Here is a 22470-nt window from a genome sequence, read left to right as displayed (position 1 = left end):
TTTTTTTTTTTTACCATTCTCCATCGTACAGTTTTAATAAATGCCTCAATGGACAAAGACTCACGGTGTTTTTTTTGTTTTTTTGTTTTTTTTTTTTTTTACATCTTTTAAGGTGGCTCAATTCTTAGTCCTTCCCCCAGCTCACCAGGTTGTCCCTTCTTGTTTGGTGCGCTACCATTTTCCCCAGCTTTGGTTTTATTAAAGGTTTCCTTGAACTTTCTTCTAGTTTCCCCGACACTTTGTACGGGAGGATTAACTAGGGCAGGTGTCCCTAGTCTTCAGCCACGTCACCCGAGGACTGCAGTGCTTTTCCAATTGTCAGGGGACAGATTCAGACATTTTCCTTGGGCACCTTAGAGGCCCGCAGGCTCAGTTGAATTGAATCTCTCCCACTGGCATTACAAAGGGCCCAGAAAGAAAATAGAGGGCTAACAATTAACGGAAGAAACAAAACAGAAACGGTCTATTTCCAATACCAACGGTGCCTCTGTAGACTTAAGTTTACCCGGTCCCTGGCCCCTCCCCTAGCTGGCGCCTGCCCTCTGCTCGGTTAGGTTAGCTCAAGTGGGGACGCGGCTCAGTGGTAGAGAGCTCATTGCTCTTGCAAAGAAACCTATTTGGGTTCCCAGCTCCCAACATTGTAGGTTCCCAGTTTCTTTTTTTTTTTTTTTTGGTTTTTGAGACAGGGTTTCTCTGTGTAGCTTTGCGCCTTTCCTGGAACTCACTTGGTAGCCCAGGCTGGCCTCGAACTCACAGAGATCCGCCTGGCTCTGCCTCCCGAGTGCTGGGATTAAAGGCGTGCGCCACCACCGCCCGGCTAGGTTCCCAATTTCTGTAACCCCACAGAGTCAACACATTCTTCTGGCCTCTGGGGCCACCGATACATACATGCCATACACAGACAAACACACATTCACACAAATAAAAATAATTACAAATAATAATTACAATAATAATTACAAATAAAAATAATGACTGAGCCTGCATGTCTGAGAGAGGGGGAGGGGATCTTATACCCTAGGATGATGGGGGGTTTGAGATAGGGCTACACTAGATGCTGGGTACGTACCCAGCCAATGGGGAAGAGAGAGAGCAGTTACTCTCATATATTACATCCTGACCATAATTTCCCCTTCCTCCAGTCCTCCCAGTCCTTCCCCCACCTCCCCAGATCCACTCCTCCTCCATTTACCATAACAAAAAAAAAAAAAGAAGAAGAACAAGAAGAAAAGAAAAAAAGAAAAGAACATGGTGCCTAACAAGATACAATAAGACTGGACACATGCCCTCATATCAAGGCTGGATGAGGCAATCCAGTAGGAAGAAAAGGGTCCCAAGTGCAGATAAAAACAACTCCCATTGTTGGGAGTCCCACAAGAACGGCAAGCTACACAACCATAAGGTGTATGTTGAGGACCTAGCTCAGACCCCATACAGGGTCCCTGTTTGTCGCTTCAGTCTCTGTGAGCCCCTATGAGCCCTGCTTAGTGATTCTGTGGACTGTGTTCTTGTGGTGTCCTTAACCCCTCTGGCTCCTACAATCCTCCTTCCTTTCCCCTCCCCCGCAGAAGTGGGGCATCTTATGTGATTGGTTTGCGGATGGGTGATCTTGAGATGGAGCAGAAGGAAAATACGTATGGACACATCTTGGAATATCATTCCTAAAGCACAAGAAGTATTAGTGTGAGGCAAATATGGTTAGGTGTCTGAGGAATGGGCACAGGACACACCAAGACCAAGTTCTCAGCACAAAGGAGACAGCAGAGGGACACATACAGGGGACAGAAGACAAGGCAGAGGGCAGAAGAGGGGCAAGAGGGAGAGGGAAGGGATACTTGTCCTGGGAGGGGCACAGGACTGCCTCTGAATAGAGAGGAGACAGAAGAGGCGTGTAGGCAAATGATGATTTATAAAGGGAAAAGAGTAAACCCCTGTGTTAGGATGAGTTGGTTAATTTTGATTGGATGGCCTGATGGCTGGACCTTGGTAGTCAGCCTCAGGAGGAGGAAGTGGCCAAATGAAAAGACCTTGGTGGCTACTTTTAGAATGAAATCTGACAGTTTAGCAAGGCAGAGAGAATGGGGGAGGGCAAGGCCAGCCAGAGCCATGTTTGCCACGCTTGTGCCTACTGGAGCCCTTCAGTGTCCTCTCCAAATGCAAGGTGGATTCAGATGGGGACACAGGGAGATACAGGGACAGGGGAAGTTGTGACTCACGACACAAGGTAGAAACCAAGGCTTTCTATTAGCTGGGATACATATTTGGATCTCAGCTAGTCACTTCCAGGTGGCCAGGATTTGGCCTATTACCCTATTAAGGTTGTTGAATTCAAATTCAGAAACTCTTGGTCTGATCAATTTTATAATGATCATCTTTTCTTTTCAGGGAGGGATGGACACAAGTAAAGTGATATGCTGAATCATTTATGATCACTTCTTCATGTAATTGCAAGCAGGAGCCCCAGTGGTTGAGATTCCCTCTGGTCTTGTTTAATGAGGTGGAAATTGCCTGGGTGTTTTAATCACTGGGGCTAGTGATAGATGGTCCATGTAGCATTCACTGTGAGTGAGGGAAGTGAATGGCATCAGAATAACTGTGTCCTGGCCTACACTAACACAAGAACAAAAAGAAAAGAGGCTAAAAGCCAGGGCCTGTCTAAAATGAGAAGGAAGTGAGCAGATCTTATAGCTAAAACAAGCAGATGGGGACCTTGGTTTAATGCCTGGAAAGGAGCCATGTACTCTGAGGTCATTGGCTTGTTCTGAAGGTCCTATCGCTTTAGAAGATGGGCTGTTTCCGAAAGATCTCTTTAAAATCCTGTTTGAAGTATCTTGTCGGGTTAACTTTTCATTCTGACTCAGTTCTGATCTGCTTTCTTTTATAAGTTAAAAAAAAAAAACATGTGAGTACACAGAGAAGTGGGTTTCATTCTGGTATTTCCACACATACTTTGCTCTTGAACCCCCTTTCTCTCTCCTTTCCCTCTCAGTGTTCCTTACCTTCCCCAAAAAGCCTTGTTTGCTTCATATTGCATGCGTTCTGCTACCCTCTTTATACCTCCGTGACAGGGCAAGAGTGTAGAGGTTCCTCCATCTCCTACTCTTGCTGAGGCCATTTTGACTAGAATTTGGTCTCCTTGATGGGAAATCCTATGGAAAATTACCCGAGTCTATTCTAGGTACTTGAGGCCAAGATGCCCCAGCTAATTCATCTTGACTTCTGTTAAACTACCTGCTTGTGCAAAACCTCCCCCTCCAGCTAACTGCTTGCTTGCACAAAACCTCCCACTGCAGCTGCCCACCAAAATAACACAATGTGGTTTTTGCCTTTAAAAGCTGTCTGCTCTATGCACTTGGGTCCAATATACCTGAGTGTAACCCCAGCCAAAGACTTTCAATTGGCTATAAACTGTATCTGAGTGGTCTTCTCTAGTAGTCTCCCCATAAACACCTCCCCTCTTAAGATTTCTTTTTCATGATCCCTTTCTTTGTTCCATATCTACCCCCTCCATAATATATATATAAAGTTAAAGTCTATGATCTAAATATGAGAGAAAACATGCCATATTTGTCATTCTGAATCTGGCTTTTTTTCCTGAATATTAGTTTTCAATTCTGTCCATCTTCATGAAAATGTTATGATTTAGCTTTTTCTTCATGCCTGCATAAAATTCTACTGGTTATATATGCTCCATTATTTTTTCCATTCATTTCTTGATGGACATATATATATAAACTGGTTTTTTTTGCTTTTGGTTTTTTGAGACAGGGCTTCTCTATATAGTTTTGGTGCCTGTCCTGGATCTCGCTCTGTAGACCAGGCTGGCCTTGAACTCACAGGGATCCACCTGGCTCTGCCTCCGGAGTGCTGGAATTAAAGGCGTGCACCACCACTGCCCAGCATTAACTGGTTTTTAATTTCTTAAATATTATGACTAGTGCAGCTATAAATGTGGATGTGCAGGTATCTTTGTGGCAGGTCTATAGTACTACTTTGAAGGCTTTTTTTGTTTTTTGTAGCTGAGGATCGAACCCAGGGCCTTGTGCTTGTTAGGCAAGCACTCTACCACTGAGCTAAATCCCCAACCCCACTTTTTTTTTTTTTTTTTTTTTTTTTTTTGAGATAGGATTTCACCACATAGCCCTGGCTATCTGGAATTTACTACACAGGACCAGGATAGTTTTGAACTCACAGTGCCTTCAAGTGCTGGGAATCAAAGACCCGTGCTCCTTGGCCCAGCCTCTATTTTGAAGTTTTTGAGAAACCTTTCTGCTGACTTCTGTACTGGCTGCTCCACATTGCTTCTCTAGTTGTGAAATGTGAGCCTAAAGACTGACTCTCTGGAATTTCACGGCTGTGTTTGATGTTAACTGTACCAAAGAAGATTCCTTCCAGCGAGGGTCAAGAAGAGTCTCTTCTGTCTCTTCCAAGAGATGAACGTTCCTTGTTGAGATCACAATGAAGAGGCTGCTTGGGAATGTAGCTAGAGTGTTCTTGCTTTGCCCACAGTCAGGACAAATCTCTGTCACCCGCCAGTCCCACAGCCGCTCAGACCCAACCAAGTAAACACAGAGACTTATATTGCTTACAAACTGTATGGCCATGGCAGGCTTCTTGTTAACTGTTCTTATAGCTTAAATGAATCCATTTCCATAAATCTATACCTTGCCACGTGGCTTGTGGCTTACCGGTGTCTTCACATGTGGCTTGTCATGGTGGCGGCTGACAGTGTCTCTCTACCTCAGCCTTCCACTTCCCAGAATTCTCCTCTCTCCTTGTCCCACCTACTTCCTGCCTGGCCACTGGCCAATCAGTGTTTTATTTATTGACCAATCAGAGCAATTTGACATACAGACCCTCCCATAGCAGGGAAGATGCTGTGGACCTACTAGGATAGCACTAGGCTAGGTCTAGGTATTGAACATGGATCCTGTGCCATATTTTGTTATATCTATGTGTGGTAGGGCAGATTCTATTACTAGAGGTGAAATTTCTAATTCATGGGCCCTCCAGCTAATGATTTATAGGAAAACCTATGTATCCCTAGAGTAATAGAGTACACAGTCATACAGATTTGTGGGAGTGGAAACACCTTTGGCCAAGGAAGCTTAAGGATGTCTTAAAGTTTTGCTAATTTAAATGTGAGGATGTTATTGGTCCTTTCAATTCATCAAAAAGAATTGCAAGGGCAGTGTAGTTTTCAGTAAAGATTATACATTCTTCAGAATTACAATTGAGTAAGGAGTAATACCTTACAGTAGTAGTTGCATAGGTATGTGCCTTGGTCACTATTTACATTTTTTTTTTTTTAGCTGAGGATCGAACCCAGGGCCTTGCACTCTACCACTGAGCTAAATCCCCAACCCTTGTTTTGTTTTTTATAAGACAAGGTTTCTCTGTGTGTAGCCCTGGCTGTCCTGAAACTCACTCTGTAGATCAGGCTGGTCTCAAACTCATAGGTATCTGCCTGCCACTGCCCTCCTGAGTGCTGGGATTAAAGGTGTATACCACCACCACCCAGCAGGATTTTATTTTCTTTCCTTTTCTTCTCTTCACTCCTCCCCTCTCCTTTCTTCTTCTTGTTCTTCTTCTTTGTCTCTGTCTCTCTCTCTTTCTCTCTCTCAACCCAGGTTAAAACAAAATCAAATAACTTTCAGTGACTGCAAAGGCTGTAGCTTTTGGCAAGGAAATAGTGTAGACCATACTGAAAACAGACATACATACAATATCTAAAAGGTATTTAAAAAATAAATCTAAAACTGGTGAAAAGGTCATGGCTCAGTCCACTATTTAGATTTTTCCTAGACTATGTTGTAGGCAGGTTACACATGATTCTCAGTTAACCGCAGTGATATTTGTAAAGTTTCACAGCTAATGTTGACTTGGGAGAGTAACCAGCTTGTCTATGAGTGGCTTCATAGAGACAAGTGATATCCTTTGAAGATATCTGATAGCCCCAAGCCACTGTCCTGGGAGGCCCAGAGATTAACTCAGTAAAAGGTCCAACCACATTTCCTCCACTCTTTCTTTTCAAAGGCAAGGAACGAAACACTGGTCTTGTACAATGGAGTCTTTGAATGGCAGAAGAGCTGTGACCTTTATATGGTCAAGGATTAATGGATAAGAGTTCTAGCTTGGCACAGTGATCTCTCAGAACATTGTCGTTATTTTCCACATATCCTTTCTTTTCATATGAGCCTTTATTTTTCTTTGGCTACCAACCTAAAAAGTAGGAGTGCATCACAGAATCCCTCAGCTTCTCGTCCATTTTGGTTGTGGGTTCCAACAGAGATGAGGAACTTTTCTCCCCTCAAACGTCTCATAGTCGTGTAGAATTTGCAGGCCGTGTTTGCTCTCTTGCTGACATGCAAGTACATATGTTTGACCGTGGGTGAATTCTTCCATTGGGTAGAGTACTACATTCTAAAGAGGCACTATTCATGAACAAGAAATATTAGTACAAGGTTCTCAAAGGAATTCTGTACATCTAAATGAAGTCCAGAAAGCTCCAGGACTCAGGTAAGACACTCCTTAGGCTCCTCTTCCAATAGTAGGGTGATGGACTCAGTTACTGCATAACTTGAAATGAAAAAAGTATCACGAGATAAATCCCACAGGAGTAGGGCTCTATCCTTTCCTAAGGTTGTCGGGCAGCTGTACATGTTGAAACACATCAAGGTATGAATGTAAGGTTCTGGAATCTGACGCCGTCTGGGGAAGACTGAGACAACATGCCTGGAGCAGATCAGAAATCTTCATTTCGGGAGAAGCCCACACAATGGCACTTCTGCTTTCTCAGCTTTCTCCTGGAAGTCCTGGAGTTCCTGCTGCTATAAGAGGGTTTACCTAGCCCAAGTTAACGCCTCTTCCCCCCAGCCTGCTAAACTTGCCAACTCCCTTAGGAATGCTCAAGGCCTCTACCCTCTTCCCAGGCGATGGTGGTGGTGGTAATGTGTGTGTGTGTGTGTGTGAGGGGTGTGTGTGTGTGGTGGGGAGGCGTGTATGGAGGCGGGGGGGGGGGGGGGGCGGGGGAGAAGAAGAGTACGGGCCGCCGGCTCTGCGCATGCGCGGAAGCGGAAGCCGGCGGCCTGGGGTGTTTTGGGTCCACGGCCGCCCCGTACCGTCCAGGCGGCGCGCTGCATCCTGGGCCCCGGCGTGTGTTTGGCTTGCGGGCGTCGTCATGAACCCCGAGTGCTTCGCGGCGGGCGAGCGGCGAGTTTCGGCGGCCTACGTGAGGCAGGGCTGCGAGGCTCGGCGTGCGCACGAGCACCTCATCCAGCTGCTTCTGGAGCAGGTACTCCCCGGCCTCGGTGCCCGGGTTCTGCGTCTTCGGGGAGGGGAGGGGCAGCGCGCTCCTCGGGGTGCGCGGAGCGGCCGAAGTCCAGGTCTTCGGCCGGCCTGGGCCACCCGGGGACGCGTGTGGCGGGCACAGCAGCTCCCGGAGGCAGCTTCCCGCCCGAGCCCTCAGGCTGGCCTCGCTCCTGACAGCAGCCCTGAACTTGAGTGCCCCCCAAGTTTGACAACTCCGCCTCGAGGGCATTGCCTCTTCCGTCACCCTAACTTCACGGGGATTTAAGAATCCTAGCAGGCTTAAGTGTCTGTATTACATCTAACTTCACGGAGATTTAAGAATCCTAGCAGGCTTAAGTGTCTGTATTACATCTATTCGGAATCTCTACGTTGTGGTCAAGTAGCATACGAACGAACGAACATTGGGTCAGTGGGCAGTGTCTCCATAATTGCTGAGTTTATTTCTGATTTGAGGAACCAAGGGGCATAACACAAAACACACTTGAAAAATTCAAGCACGTTGGCGTGGGGGTTTAGGGAACGATAATTTTTTTTCTGAATATCAAGTATCACTACTATTTTATTTTTAAGGGCAAGTGTCCAGAGGATGGCTGGGATGACAGCACACTTGAACTCTTTCTGCATGAGCTTGCAATCATGGATAGCAACAATTTCTTGGGTAATTGTGGTGTGGGAGAAAGGGAAGGGAGAGTGGCCTCTGCTTTGGTTGCTCGTCGCCATTACAGGTATGTTCCTTAAATTAGTTCTGAAAACATTTGGGCTTCCCCCCCTCCCCCCTCAGGTGGAGTGGGAGGAGCTTAAAATAACGATGATGGTGTTCCTACTGAATTTTAAAGTTTCTACTCTCAAATAATTTCTTCCCTTTTCAAATGGGCTTGGAAACCAAGTGGAGCTGGGAGATGAGAACACTCTGAGCAGGTGCTTTTCCTGACAGACTTATAGTTCTAATATGGGGTAGTTTCCCCTTTAGATACTTCATGATCAGCAGCTCTGTGTCTTGATAATATTTAACCAAGTAAATCTATTTGGTTCTAAAAGCTTAATGTTGTCAATACAAAAAACACAGTTGACTTCAAAAGGAGTAAGAGTACCTCTAGTTATATGTATGTGACAGGTGACACCAAATGTCATGTTCTGATGTAACAGTTTCATAAAATGTTTATACTAAAATGGTCACAGAACAGAAAATCATAGACCCTTTTAAAATACACTAGTAGAAATATGGAGATAGGCCAGTTACAGCAAAGCAAGGAAATCCTGTCGTAAGCCTCGGTAGCCTTTGGGTAGGTGAAGTCCATTCCAGGGTCTCTGTCCTTTCCAGAAGGATTTACCTAGTAGTAATGGAGGTAAGTCACACACAGGAAAGATATTTTGGTTCTGGACCTGCAATTTGCCAACTTACCACAATCATAGAAGTTCAGACAGCCTTGTAGAATGTTTAATGTGGGTATGGCTTTTTTTTAAATATATATATTTCAGTTGACATACATCATAGTTATCTTTCTTTCTTTCTTTTTTTAGTTTTTAGGGCAGAATCTCACTGTGTAACTGTGCCATCCTGGAACTCACTATGTAGATCATGCTGGCCTGGGATTTATAGATATTCACCTGTCCCTTCCTCCTGAATGGCAGGATTAAAGGCGTGTGCTACCACACCCAGCCATATTTCCTTTTGAAATTGCAGATTTTATTGGAGAAGAATGAACTTGAAAGCATGCTTTATCAGCATCTGAATCCCATTTTATTATTTTATTTTTTGGGTTTTTCGAGACAGGGCTTTTATGTGTAGTTTTGGTTCCTGTCCTAGATCTTGGTCTGTAGACCAGGCTGGCCTCGAACTCACAGAGATCTGCCTGGCTTTGCCTCCCGAGTGCTGGGATCAAAGGTTTGTGCCACTGCCAGCCATTTTATAAGTGCTTCTTTTTGTTGCAATAGATGGAGGAACAGGGTTATTAGATGATTACATTATTTGCATTGGTTTTGAAAGCTTTTTTAAAAAAATCCATTTTGAAAGTGCTTTATTTATTTATTTTCTTCAAGACCTGCTTCTGTGTCCTAAGTGCTAGGATTAAAGGCATGAGCCACCACTGCCTGGCAAAAATGATTTAATTATGATGTGCTTTTAGATATGAATGCTTATTTTCATCTTCTACCCTTTCTGTGAGAAATGTGAACTCCTAAAAAACCTTCTTGATTTTTAAATCAAGGTGCAGTTTTTGAGGCATACTAAAATTTTATTTTAATAAGAGCATTTGCAGAATGAACTGATAAAGAGTATGGATGTAGGTTTCCTGTCTAACAGTGCCCTGGTAACATGGTTCTCATATAATATATGTAGAAGGCTTATACATACCGTGTGCTTGTGAGGAAGTACAGGACTGGTTCTCTGATACTCTCCTTATCCACAGTTTCTGGTCTAGTGGGAGGAAGAGATTGAGTTTACAGAAGGATCATTTTTATTTAAAAGAGCATTCAGAGGCATCCGTAAGTGAATAGGGCCATCGAAGACAAGTGGATTTGTGTACTCATTTTCAAGAAACATAATTTTTAAAAAATTAGGGCAGTTTTTGCCAGGTGTGGTAGAACTGCCTGGAATCCCAGCACTTAGCAGAAATGGGGGAGGGAGCAGAAATAGTGAGATCCCAGCTCAAAAGACCACTGCCACCAGCAGCAGGTCAGGACATTCAGTTTCTTCAGTTTAGAATCTGTCCCACTGCTGTGGTTGTAGAAGGAAAGAGGGAATAGAATGTTCTCTGTACATGGTTTTAAACAGAGCACTCCAAGGTTAATGGTCACTATTTCATTTCTCCAGTTCTGTGTTAACTGAGCTCAGCAGCTGAGCGTTTGGGTTTCTGGTGCAGTTGTCAAATGTCAGCTAAGAGTGTAGTTTGTTGACTGTTAGAGTCAGCAGTCTATAACGATGACTTGGGTTACGTGGCTGAGGGCTTAGCCTGCCTCTTCCTGTGATGTGAGCTCCTCGCAATATGGCAGCTGGATCTTGAGAGGCAATATATACTAGCAAACTCTCCAATGAAGACTTCAGTGCTTCTTATGACCTTCTAGAACTTAGAGGCTCCAGACAATTGCTTTTGATATTTTTCCCAGTCAAGCAAGTTAGGACACCCCCACATAGGGATTTAGATATGTGAGAGAATTAGACTATCTCTTGGTGTGGACCAACAGGAGAAGAGAAATTGATATGGTTGTCTCTGGAGATTAGCTACCATAACACAGTGAAACTTTCACTTAAGGTATTTCCACATTAGTCATTTATGAAATGCATGTAGAATAGTGGAAGTCTGCCTCTGCTAGTGTTTGGTTATTTATTTGTAAGCCTATGTATTGATTACTGAACACTGAATGTATTTGTACAGTTTTTGGTCCATTTTTTGCTTAGGTTCATCCATGGAATTGGACGATCCGGTGATATTTCTGCTGTGCAACCAAAAGCTGCAGGCTCTAGTCTCTTGAACAAAATTACCAATTCTTTGGTGCTTAATGTCATAAAGCTGGCCGGTATGTATCCTGTCACTCATAATGTGACTTGTGAATAGACAGCACACTAGTTTCTTGCATTTATAGCTCTTCAAAAACAATATGAGTAGTTTTTAAAGGGCACACATGTAAACCTGTTTCAGAACAAGACAGAAAATAACCCTAGAAATGGCTTTTTTTTTTTTTTTTTTTTTTTTTTTTTGGTTTTTCGAGACAGGGTTTCTCTGTATAGCTTTGCGCCTTTCCTGGAACTCACTTGGTAGCCCAGGCTGGCCTCGAACTCACAGAGATCCGCCTGCCTCTGCCTCCCGAGTGCTGGGATTAAAGGCGTGCGCCACCACCGCCCGGCTTAGAAATGGCTTTTAATAATTAGTTTCATGAGAGCAAATGGGAAAGAAAAACACTAGGGTTACAGTCCATGTTATTTTATAAAAGAAACTTTATCATTTCTTCCAGAAGGATGTTGGCTTTTAGTTTTTTTTTTTTTTAAATGGGATAATAAATTGCTTTATTTCTTATTTGTAGGTGTTCATTCAGTGGCCAATTGCTTTGTAGTTCCTATGGCAACCGGCATGAGTCTAACCTTGTGTTTCTTAACATTACGACACAAAAGACCAAAGGCCAAGTATATCATATGGCCACGGATAGACCAGAAGTCCTGCTTTAAGTCCATGGTCACTGCAGGTAAAAGACATGCAGCATATGTAATGTTTAAACATCCATTGGGAAAACTCAGATTTTTATATAGAGATAGGTAAATGAAAAATTAAATGTGCTCCATATTTATGCTTTAAAGAAGTTGTAGTTAAGTGTTCATAAAATTTAGCATTTATTTTGTTTTAGCAACTTGTAAGCTTATATATACTTACACTTACCATTAAAGTTTGCATAATTATTCATGGGGTGATCTTTAATTATGTGCTAGTTAAGTGCAATATTTCAATTAAAAATCTGAAGGACTCTTGGGCCATGAGATGGATCAGTGATCTCCAGGTGACTGAAATTAATAGTTTTCTTTAGTGGTAAAACATAAAGTTTATGGGTGTGATTTATTTCAGTACTTGAATCTTATTATTAGTTATAGCTATCTCTGAAATAAAGTAAACTCAACTGGAACTGATATGTTCCTAGAGAATTGAGTAGGCTTCATTTTATTTGACAGAACTTGAACTGGACTAGTAGTCTTTTTGGTTACCAACACCTGAACAGTTAACCTCTGTAGACCTCTGGTTAACATGTGCTTTCCTTACTTTATAGAATCCCTTCCCTGTCATTTTAAAGTGCTAAAGATCCAGGCTGGTTGTTGAGTTGTCCTTCACACCCTTTGACTTGTTTCTGATTAATGCCAGTTCTTGTTTTAGTCAGGGTTTCTATTGCTGTGTAGAGACACCATGACCACAGCAACTCTCCTAAAGGAAAGACATTTAATTAGGGGTGTGTTGTTGGAGGGTTTTGCTCTTTTGGGAATGGGGGCTCTCAAGTAAATTACACATGGGGGCTTATTCTTACTTATGAATGCCTGGCTGTAGCTTGGCTTGTTTCTTGCCTGCTTTCCTTAACTTAAATTATCCCATCTACCTTTAGCCTCTGGGCTTTCCTGTTCTCTTACTTCCGTAAATCTCACTCTTACTCCGTGGCTTGCTGGTTGTGTAGCTGGGTGGCTGGCCCCTGATGTCCTCTTCCTTCTTGGGCTGCTAGATCTCTCCTCCCAGATTTTTCCCTCTATATATTCTCTCTACCTGCCAGCCCTGCCTATCCTTTCTCATGCCTTGCTATTGGCCAGTTCTTTATTAGACCATCATGTGTTTTACACAGGCAAAGTAACACAGCTTCACAGAGTTAAGCAAATGCAACATGAACAAAAGTAACACACCTTAAAACATTCTACTACAGGGGTGCTTACATTTTCAGAGGTTTAGTCCATATCATCATGGTGCAACATGGTGGTGTGCAGGCAGACATGGTGCTGGAAAGTAGCTGAGAGTACTATATCTTGATGCTCAAGCAACTGGAAGTGGTCTGAGACACTGGACAAGGCTTGAGTATAAATGAGACCTCAAAGCCCACCCCCACAGTGACACACTTCCTCCAAGAAGGCCATACCTACTCCAATAAAGCCACACCTCCTAATAGTGCCACTCCCTATGAATTTATGGCTGCCAGTTACATTCAAACTATGATATGAGCCACTGTTTATTACTAGAGGAAAAGCTTGCTAGTTGAATAAATAGAGTTCTAGTGTGCAATTGCATTGCTTCTTAGAGTTCTAGATTCATCTTGCATTTAATTGATACTAATGCTTAGATTTCTGGTTGACTTGGTTAGGTTTTAAACCAGTGGTGATAGAAAATGTTTTGGAAGGCGACGAGCTGCGCACTGACCTGAATGCAGTGGAGGCTAAAGTCCAGGAACTCGGGCCTGATCGTATTCTGTGCATTCATTCTACTACGTCCTGCTTTGCTCCAAGGGTGCCCGATAGGTAACTGCCTTGTGAATATTGGTCTGTAGATGCTCGCTCACCAGTCTTTTGAATACATTTTGTCCAATAATTCTCAAGCATGTCGAGATAACATTTGGTAGTTAATAGTGAGTATACTGCCCTAAGAGAATAGGTGACTCCTTGGGAGAATTATTGTTGAGAAGTTTGATGCTGAAGGAAAAACAGCTGATGTGGAGGTGGAAATCCGCTTTTCCAAACCTTAGTCCGTCTTATTTGTCTGCTTTCCTGCTCCTGCCAGTTTAAGTCTCTCAGAGTCATTTTCCATTGCTTAAAGCTTTTCCAAGTGAACTGCTGACTTAGTGCTTTTCCGCACATCTCTGTTTCTTTGGTTTTGCGATTCATTTGCTAAGTAGGAACTATCGTCCTAACAGATTATAAATAACATAGTTTAGGATTACTTACGTTTCTTTGATTGGGAGATTAAGCTAGGTGTGTACAGTGGTTGTACACATTTTGAAGATAATATAAATTAGAAAATTAAAACCATAGGGGTGGCAGATGTTCACTGTTACAAAGGATAGCCATAAGTTTTTTATTTTGAAAATGTCATAGGGCTGAAGTTTATTAACAGAAATTTCTGTTTTTGCCAGAAGCTCTGGTTTGGTCTCATTTCAACATCTTTAACAGAAGTGCTAATAATTAATAAGAATCGTGTTGACTTTGGACTCTGGTTGCTAAGCTTTTGTGTTTGTAGACTCATTGTTTGGCAGTAATGATCACATGTTAGCTTTTATTATCTTACAGGCAGATTTTAGAAGATCATAATGACGCCATGCTCTTGAAAATTTGCCTTGGATTACTTATGAGCCTATGAATTCTATTTTAAAATTACATTTCATATGCTGTAGTAGTTTATTAATGACCAGTCATTTTAAATTTCTATTGAAATATTAAAGAAATGGTATTCTTTGATAATGTTGATATCTAAAAAATTTTAATGGAATAGAATAAACCTCAGTTCCCAAACAGCAAGCACGTGGGTGTTTGTATTGGTTGAATTACTTTTCTCTGGGGAGTTTTGCTTCATTTTGAGCCCTGTTTTCAGTGTGTGTAGTGTTGCATTGTTTTACACATAGACCTGTTAGAAGAAGGGTCAGGAGGATTTAATAGCAAGTTGTCATTTGGTACTTTTTAGTTGTATGATGTAATGAATGCTTTTGATGAGTCAGGTTTATGAAAATGGCGGTGTAAAGTTAGTAGTATATTTTATTTTCTGATTTTATAGTCTTAATTTTAGTGGTGTGCCATTTGTTTTTGTTTTTATTGGTCAGTTATTAGGGAATATTGAATAGGAAATCCATGTAAAAGAAAATTAAAAGAATGTCATTTCTATTGGCTATTAAAATTAGCTTTTGATTTAGAATACAATGGGATTCACACAGAAAATCTGTTTTCTGATTTTCTTTGCCTTTCATTTAATACCTTTTTTATGTCTTGTTAACACATCTGATTAATTTAGATCATTTAAAAGTTACAAGTTTGTTTGTTTTTTAAATAACTTTAATATTGTGGTACCTTATTTTCAAGGAAGTTATCAGAGTATTCTTTCACTAGTGCACACACATGAAAAAAGTGCCTTTTATCTTCTGAAGAATATATGTGTGTGTGTTCCAAGTTTATTTTGTTAGTAACAGAAGAAATTTTGGTATTGATTGTGAGGCAGGGGTGTGTGTATACATGCATACTTGTGTGTGTGTGCCCCAATGGTTGATTTTGGGTGTCTTCCTCTATCATTCTCCACTTTATTTTTTGAGACAGGGTCTGTCACTGAACCTGGAGCTCCCTGTTTCACTTAGAATGTCTAGCCTCAAGCCCCAGAGATTGCCCTGTCTCTGCCTGCTTGGTGCTGGGATTAGAGGCACATACTGCCATGCCTGATGTTTTTAATGTGGGTTCTGAGGAACTGAATTCCTATGCTTGCAAGGCAAGCACTTTACTGACTGATCGATCCATCTCTCCAGCCCTAAAAATTAGGTTTTATTCATGGCTTAATCAGTGTTCTATTGCTGTGAAGAGACACTATGACTTCGGCAGCTCTTATAAAAGAAAACATTTATCTCATAATAATTAAAAAAAGAAACCATTTAATTGGGGCTTGCTTACAGTTTCAGAGGTTTAGTCCCTTTTCATCATGGCAGGGAACATGCTGGCATACAGCTAGACCTGGTGCTGGAGCAGTAGCTGGGAGTTCTAGATCCAGATCTGTAGGCAAGAAGAGACACTGGCCTGGCTTGCACTTGTGAAACCTCAGAGCCCACCCCCAGTGACACATCTCCAACAAGGCTATACCTCAAGTAATGCAACTCCTTGATGACTAAGCATTCAAATTTATGAGTGTATGGGGGCCATTATTATCCAAACCACAATTCATTATACTTAAAGGAAGCAAATTGAAAGTTTCTACAAATAGACATAATCTTATTCCCATTTATAGTTTTAAAACATACTTGTTCACATCTAGAAAAAAAAAAGATGTCGTGCGTACTACTCATTTATTTACTTATTTGAGAACAGGGTCTTGCTGTGTACCTCTGACTGGCCTGGAATTTACTATATATAATTACTATATAGAATTAGGCTGGCCTTGAGCTCAGAGATCTGTTTGCTTCTGCCTTACTGTGCCATGTATTTGAAATACCTCCTTTTGGAAAGAAGCATAACAATGCTTTACTCCCAAGTTCTGTTTGTGAAACAATTTTTTTTTTTTTTTAAAAATCAGTTTAATTGCATCATAGGATTTAGTTATAGTATTGCAGTGTGCTGACATTTTTTTAAGGTGACTTTAGTCAGAAGTAGTATTGGGTTTTGAGAAGGAACCTCTGCTGTGTTGTGGTTCATTACCATACTTACCATAAATTAGACTTTCACACTGCCTTTATATGAGAGGTGTCAAATGAAAGAGTGAAGAAGGGGAGATTTTTAAGCCAGCAACTTTTTAGAGGATGTATCCAAGTTATTAGGCAGTGTCAGTGAGTTTTGGTACAGGAATGTTGTAAACCTGCCCCCCCTCCCTTTTTTTAAATTAAGGTCCACTTGGAAGTGCATCTTTTAAAAATTTGTGAGGTTCGTAAGGTTTGCAGCTATGCTTGGTATTTTGTCCATGCTAGCCTCAGTGTGGTGAGCAGTCGGAGCAGTAAGAAGGGGGTCGCAGCGCTTTGTGAGGTGTCATCTAATCTCTGTGCTTTGTCTGAAGACGTTTGGAAATCATTTAAAAGTTGCTGTCAGAAATTTTGTTGTTGTTGTTGTTTTCTTTGAGACAGGGTCTTACTATGTAGCCTGGCTTGCCTGGAACTCTCTATGTAGACTCGGCTGGCCTCAGACTCACAGAGATCCTCCTGCCTCTGCCTGCCAAGTCATAAGCTTTTGTAAATATTTTTTTTCTCATTTATTGGTAACATTAAAAGATTTTCTAGGTTTTTCTAAAGTGCTATGTATTTCCAGGCTGATGAATTACATGCGAAGATACTACAGAGGAAATAGTTCAGTTTGTCATCCCCTCTTCCTTTCCCTGATATACCTTAAGACTATTAATAAAAATTTTCCGTAATTATTTATAAAGCACAGTATGAGTATGTCTTTCTGTAAATGTTTATGTTTGTAGATTAGAAGAACTGGCTGTGATTTGTGCTAATTATGACATTCCGCATGTAGTCAACAACGCTTATGGATTACAGTCTTCCAAGTGCATGCATCTCATTCAGCAGGTGAATTATTATATTAATATTATATACTATAGGATTATGACTTTTTTCCTTCAACCTAATACAGTGAAAATTATTCAGCTCTCTCTACTTTGGAGAGCATTAGAAACTTGTATCCAGTATTCTTTTAGTAAAAGTCATTATTTCTAGGAAGTATGATGGTAATTGGATAGTAGCTTTTAAATATTTATTTGTTTATGCTTATATTTTATGTGTATACGTGTGTCTGTGAGTGTATGCATACCTATGTATTTGCGCGCATGTGCGTTTATGTGTGTGTGTGTATGTGCATGCGCATGCTTGTTTGTGCAGTTGGGGGCGTGTATATGTGTGTGTGTGTGTGTGTGCGCATGCTTGTTTGTGCAGTTGGGGGCGTGTGTATGTGTGTGTGTGTGTGTGTGTGTGTGCGCATGCTTGTTTGTGCAGTTGGGGGCATGTGTGTGTGTGTGTGTGTGTGGGCGCATGCTTGTTTGTGCAGTTGGGGGCGTGTGTGTGTGTGTGTGTGTGTGTGTGTGTGTGTGTGTATGTGTATGTGTGTATGTGTGGGCGCATGCTTGTTTGTGCAGTTGGGGGCCAGGAGAGGGTGTTGCGTGTCTTTCTCTTGTTCTCCTATTCCACTGAGGCAGAGTCTCTTCTGAACTTGTGGGTTGAATTTTCTCAGGTAGGCTGGAAGCCAGCATGCTCCAGTGGTCCTCCTATCCTCACCCTTTCTGAGCTAGGGTTTTAGGTGTGTGTGAAACATCTCACTTGTTATGTGGGGTCTGGATCCAAACTCTGGTCCTCATGGTTACACACCAAGTGTTCTTAGGGGATGAGCCGTTCTCCTGCCTCTGGGAAATAGCTTTGATGGCCCCAAATCAACACAGAAATACTTCAGTAGCATCCTTAACTTCCTGAGAATTTTTTTTAAACCCAGGATATTCATTTTTCTAATGTATTGAATTACAGTATTTCAAAAACTATATTGGTGATCATGTATTATATAGAAGAAAAAGAAAACAGGAAGAGTAAGAATGAACCATGTAAATACATAAACATATTTTTCAAATCTTAAAAAAATACAAAATTTTTAAATATTTTCCAGGATCTAAAGAGTCTTTTAGTCGCTGTTGCTCTGTGATCTTTACTCACTCTTACCTTTTCTTTGGTGTCTTCTCATCATTCCTTAACTTTTCAAGGCTGCTTCACAGGTGTAGATGGATCATGTATGATGCGCATGGAGTAGAAGAAAGGTGTATACAGTGTTTTATGCTGGAACTTGGGAAAACACACGGACGACTCACTTTTATTGCCCCTCCTGTCCTTCTGTTCTTCTCTTTCATTTCTATTACTTAAAAAGTACTACATTTATTTGTATGTGTGTTCATGTGTGTGACATGTGTGCCCTAGCATGCATATGGAGGTCAGAGGACAGCATGTAGGAGTCAATTCTTTCCTTCAACCACATGGGTTGTGGAGATTGAACTCGGGATATCAGGGTTGTGGCGAGGGCCTTTAACCACAGAGTCATCTCACTGCCCCTCCCCCTTTTTTGTATTTTTAATGCTTTCAAAATTCAAATGCATCAGCATCTAAAAGTTTATAAAAGGAAGGAGCAGGTGATCATAGCAGTCTTATAAGTACCTCTAATCATTTATAATGAACATTTTTCTGTTTCTGTGAATGTTCTGTTTTCACATAATTGTAGTCATTGTGTACATTTAATGGAATACTTAGGCCTTGTTACATGTTTATACTTTCTATATGCCTATACTGTTTTCGCATACATCATTTTGAAGGTTTATTTTGACTTATTTATTTAGTGTGTGTGAGAGCGTGAGAGAGAGATGGCCTGAGGAGGCAGAAGAGGCATTGCATCCCTTGGAGCTGGAGTTAAAGATGTTTTTGAGCTGCCATAGGTGGGTGCTGGGATCAGAATTCTGGTCTTCATGACAGAGCACCAGTTTCTCTAATTGCTGAGCTATCTCTGCAGCTCCATATGAGTCATTTCTCTAGACATTATTCCCTAGTTGAGAAGTACTTGGGGTTCTGGGCTCACAACATACTTCTGAATACTTGAAAAATGGGGTGGTATGCTTCCAGAGAGCAAGACTAAGGGAAGCAGTTGTGGAGCTGATGTGAAAGGTGTCCTTGGGGCTGCTCTTCCTGGTACCCTGCTTTGTCATCCATGTGTGTGTGAGATGTTTCTCAAATGCAGATGTTGTCTTATAGGTATTCTATTACCTTCTAAAATCGACTTGTCTTTAAGGAGTAAATAAATATTTCTGCAGACTGACCTATATAAGGAGAGGTCATTGCACTGTTGGTTTAAACAACATAAACACATAGGTCTTGTTGAGTTCTGACTGCTATTTCATGACATTCTAAATAGAGTTAACTTTCACTCATAGCTGTGATAGATAATGCAATTTACCAAGGACTCATCATGTGTGTTAGGCATCTGGTCAGGCTGTTAAGGTTTTTAAACTAATCCTAATATGTTAAGGTGTACTTTTCATTGTTCCTGTTTGTATATGAGGAGACATGCTCAGTGGTTTATGTGATTGGCCTGAGGTCTCATAGCTGTAGAATAACTTGTATAGCACAGTCTCACACCAGGGCCCCAGATTTCCCTAAACCAGAGCACACTAAAACCACAAGTTCCGAGAAAGCAGGATCACGGTAGCCATGTAATTAGTGAAGAAAACAGTTGGAGATGAAATGTCTTCGGATCTTCAAAAGATGCCCTGGAATGACTTGGTTCTGAGCAGATAAGATATACTCTGTTATGTTTGTGAAGTCTCAAGAAGTACACTTGTGCTTCTGTTTACTGAAATGCCTAATTTGAGATGTTGGGACAGGTTAATAGAGAGGCACATGGTAGAGCTATGAAAATGTGTGGGATGGACTGTTTAGAATGGAGTGTGAAGTTCCAAAGTGTGGGAAGCAGCGACTTCACTTGTTAAGAATTGGAGCAAAGTGGGTGTTACTGCTTCTTAGCCACATGCCTGATTGTTATTTCATTCAGTAGATTTTCTGAGTTCCCAGTAGTGTGTGAGCTACCAAAATATGTGCTAGGGACACAGCATTGCAGCCTAGTGCCCGCCAGCCTCCGTCCTGCTAGATGCTTCATTTCCTTCCTTAGTGGCAGCTTTTTGTTTGTGGGGAGTGCGGCCCTTGACCATTCCTGGAGTGTGCAGTCTCGTGGTGAGAGGGTGGGTGTAGCAGTCTGGAGCACTGATTCTTCATGCTCTCAGTCCTCCCACTCCCAGGTCAGGTTCCTGTTCCTCTCCGAAAGCCTGGACTGTGTTTGTGGCCACTTCTACCCTTTTCATTTGTTCTGCTCCCTCTTCCTGGTGAGCTGGCTTTCCTTCTCTTCCTGGTTTGTGAGGAAACAAGAATAAGGCTGAAACAGCCAGCTGATGGTCTCTGAGCGGTCTGCTCCCTCCCCGGCTTCTGCTGCCTCTACCTGTTGCCTACATCTGGTCTGTCAGATTAGGCCGGCTATCTGCGATTTCCATTCTCCCTGAGATACAGAAGTGGGGAGGAAGTGTGAAACTGAAGGTCAAGTGTGCTTATAATATTAATAGGACTGTAGATTGTGAATGCAGATTGAAAATCTGCGACTGCAGATAAAGAAAGAAACTGTGGGAGTGGAAATTTAGATGGTATCTCCATTTTTAAGAGCAGAAAATTGCAGCACATTAGACAGAAGGTCATAGCTGTGTCGGATGGGAAACAGAACTTGGTTCCACATTTCTAGTAGGTCTGTGTTCAGCTCTGTGCTGGGATATTAGACTTCCATTTGAAGTTCATTTGCAGTGGAATGAGAGCATCTAAGATCACAATGTTAAGGAGTTATGGAAAAGCATTGATTTTGGAACTGCCAGGAATGTACAGATGAAATTGCTATTGGTTGATGATAAACATAAAATTTGGCTTTTCTCTTTTGTGGTCAGAGCCATCATGGAAGCAGAGCTTGTTTAAAGCCTGGGCTTGGAGCTTTATGCTTGGCATGCACAATGCCCTGGGTCAGTCTCCAGCACTGTAAAGCAAACAGACAAACCTAAAAGAGAAAAAAGTCAGTAGATTGCCCTAACTGTGGGAGAGAGGCACTTACTTTGCTAGCTGCTTGGTTGGCACTGTGGGCAGCTGTGGTTTATAGATTATGGTGCTAGTATTTAAACTCTAATCACCGTAGACCTTATTGTCAAATAAAAGTCACAGGTGTGGCCATGGGAGAAGTGCTTTGTCTCTCACTCGGTTTTGGACAAAAAGATGTTGCAGAGGAGTTCCCTCTTACAGTGATAATGAACCCCCACCTGCTTCATGGAGGTTATGAGTTCACTGGTCGGTATGTGCAAGCCACCGTGCCCTGCAGGGTGCCTGCGGGTGGTGTGCATATATAGATAGTGAGCACCGCCCAAAGCTGTGCTTCAGTTTGGTTAACCTGGACTTGGACTGCTACAAAGAAAATTACAGCCCTTCACCGGCTTTTGAAAGAATGTCTATGTATTGTTTTAGGGGTACTCATTTTTACTTTTTAATTAAGGTAAAATTAGTGTTTGTAAATGTGGGAATGAAATTAAATTGTGTGTATCATTTTGTCAACAGCCTTTTTTGTCGTGGCCTTTACTTGTTAGTAGTAGTTGTTGTCTGTCCTAGTGACTAACATGTGACTCACATGTTATTTGATTCTAGGGGGCTCGGGTTGGTAGAATCGATGTTTTCGTTCAGAGCTTGGACAAAAATTTTATGGTTCCAGTAGGTGGTGCTATAATTGCTGGCTTTAATGAGTCCTTCATTCAGGAAATCAGCAAGATGTATCCAGGTAAATAGATAATTTGTTTTTCGGAAAATAGCTAATGGACAAAAGTGCATGTGCATATAGCCTGCTGTGATGAGTTAATTTCCGGAGCCTCCCCCGTCAGCCCCCCTTCATGTGCCCTGTCCATCTGCTTCCAGGTAGAGCGTCAGCTTCGCCGTCCTTAGACGTCCTTATCACCTTGTTGTCCCTTGGCTGCAATGGCTACAAGAAGCTGTTAAAGGAGAGAAAGGTGAGTCTCCTCCCTGTTGAGTGCGGCTCTTCTAGCCTGTCTGTCACTCATAGAAGCCACTGTTGGGCTTTTTCATCTCGGATTTGTCCTGTAGAAGCTGATCATCCTGTCTGTCCTCCAGACATGCTGAGGAATAGTTCAGATGCCTTACTTTACTATTAGTATTTCTTATTTAGAAACATCTGTATTGGGAATTATGTGTTCATTTATCACCTAAAGGTAGAGTGGGACTCGCCTCTTATGTTACTAATTTTTATTAAATGATTTTCTTTTGTGGTCATGTGCATGTGCCATGGAGCATGTGTGGAGGTCGGGGACAATCTGGGAGCAGGGATTGAACTCAGGTCCTCAGGAGTGAGAGCAGGTGCCTTGCCTTTTTACCTGCTTTGCACTCTTACCAGCTCTGCTTTTTTTTTTTTTTTTTTTA

At 41.9% G+C, this 22470-nt stretch overlaps 1 protein-coding gene across 2 annotated transcripts in view; it reads left to right on the top strand.

Annotated features, from left to right (window-relative positions):
* The first annotated feature begins 7132 nt into the window (after positions 1-7132).
* The window catches only part of Sepsecs (Sep (O-phosphoserine) tRNA:Sec (selenocysteine) tRNA synthase), a 28872-nt gene continuing 13534 nt past the window's right edge, over positions 7133-22470 (top strand). Inside the window, exons 1-8 of one of the 2 annotated variants that reach the window (XM_006976090.4) lie at positions 7133-7294; positions 7882-8036; positions 10709-10827; positions 11332-11490; positions 13132-13285; positions 16908-17010; positions 21688-21817; positions 21952-22043. In XM_006976090.4, the coding sequence (XP_006976152.1) occupies positions 7181-7294; positions 7882-8036; positions 10709-10827; positions 11332-11490; positions 13132-13285; positions 16908-17010; positions 21688-21817; positions 21952-22043 (1026 nt within the window). In that variant the 5' untranslated portion in view covers positions 7133-7180. The other variant, XM_042285992.2, reaches the window with a different exon arrangement.

Source organism: Peromyscus maniculatus, chromosome 10 (assembly GCF_049852395.1).
Source record: "Peromyscus maniculatus bairdii isolate BWxNUB_F1_BW_parent chromosome 10, HU_Pman_BW_mat_3.1, whole genome shotgun sequence".
Classification (NCBI taxonomy): Eukaryota; Metazoa; Chordata; class Mammalia; order Rodentia; family Cricetidae; genus Peromyscus; species Peromyscus maniculatus.
This window is presented reverse-complemented; position numbering and strand designations above follow the sequence as displayed.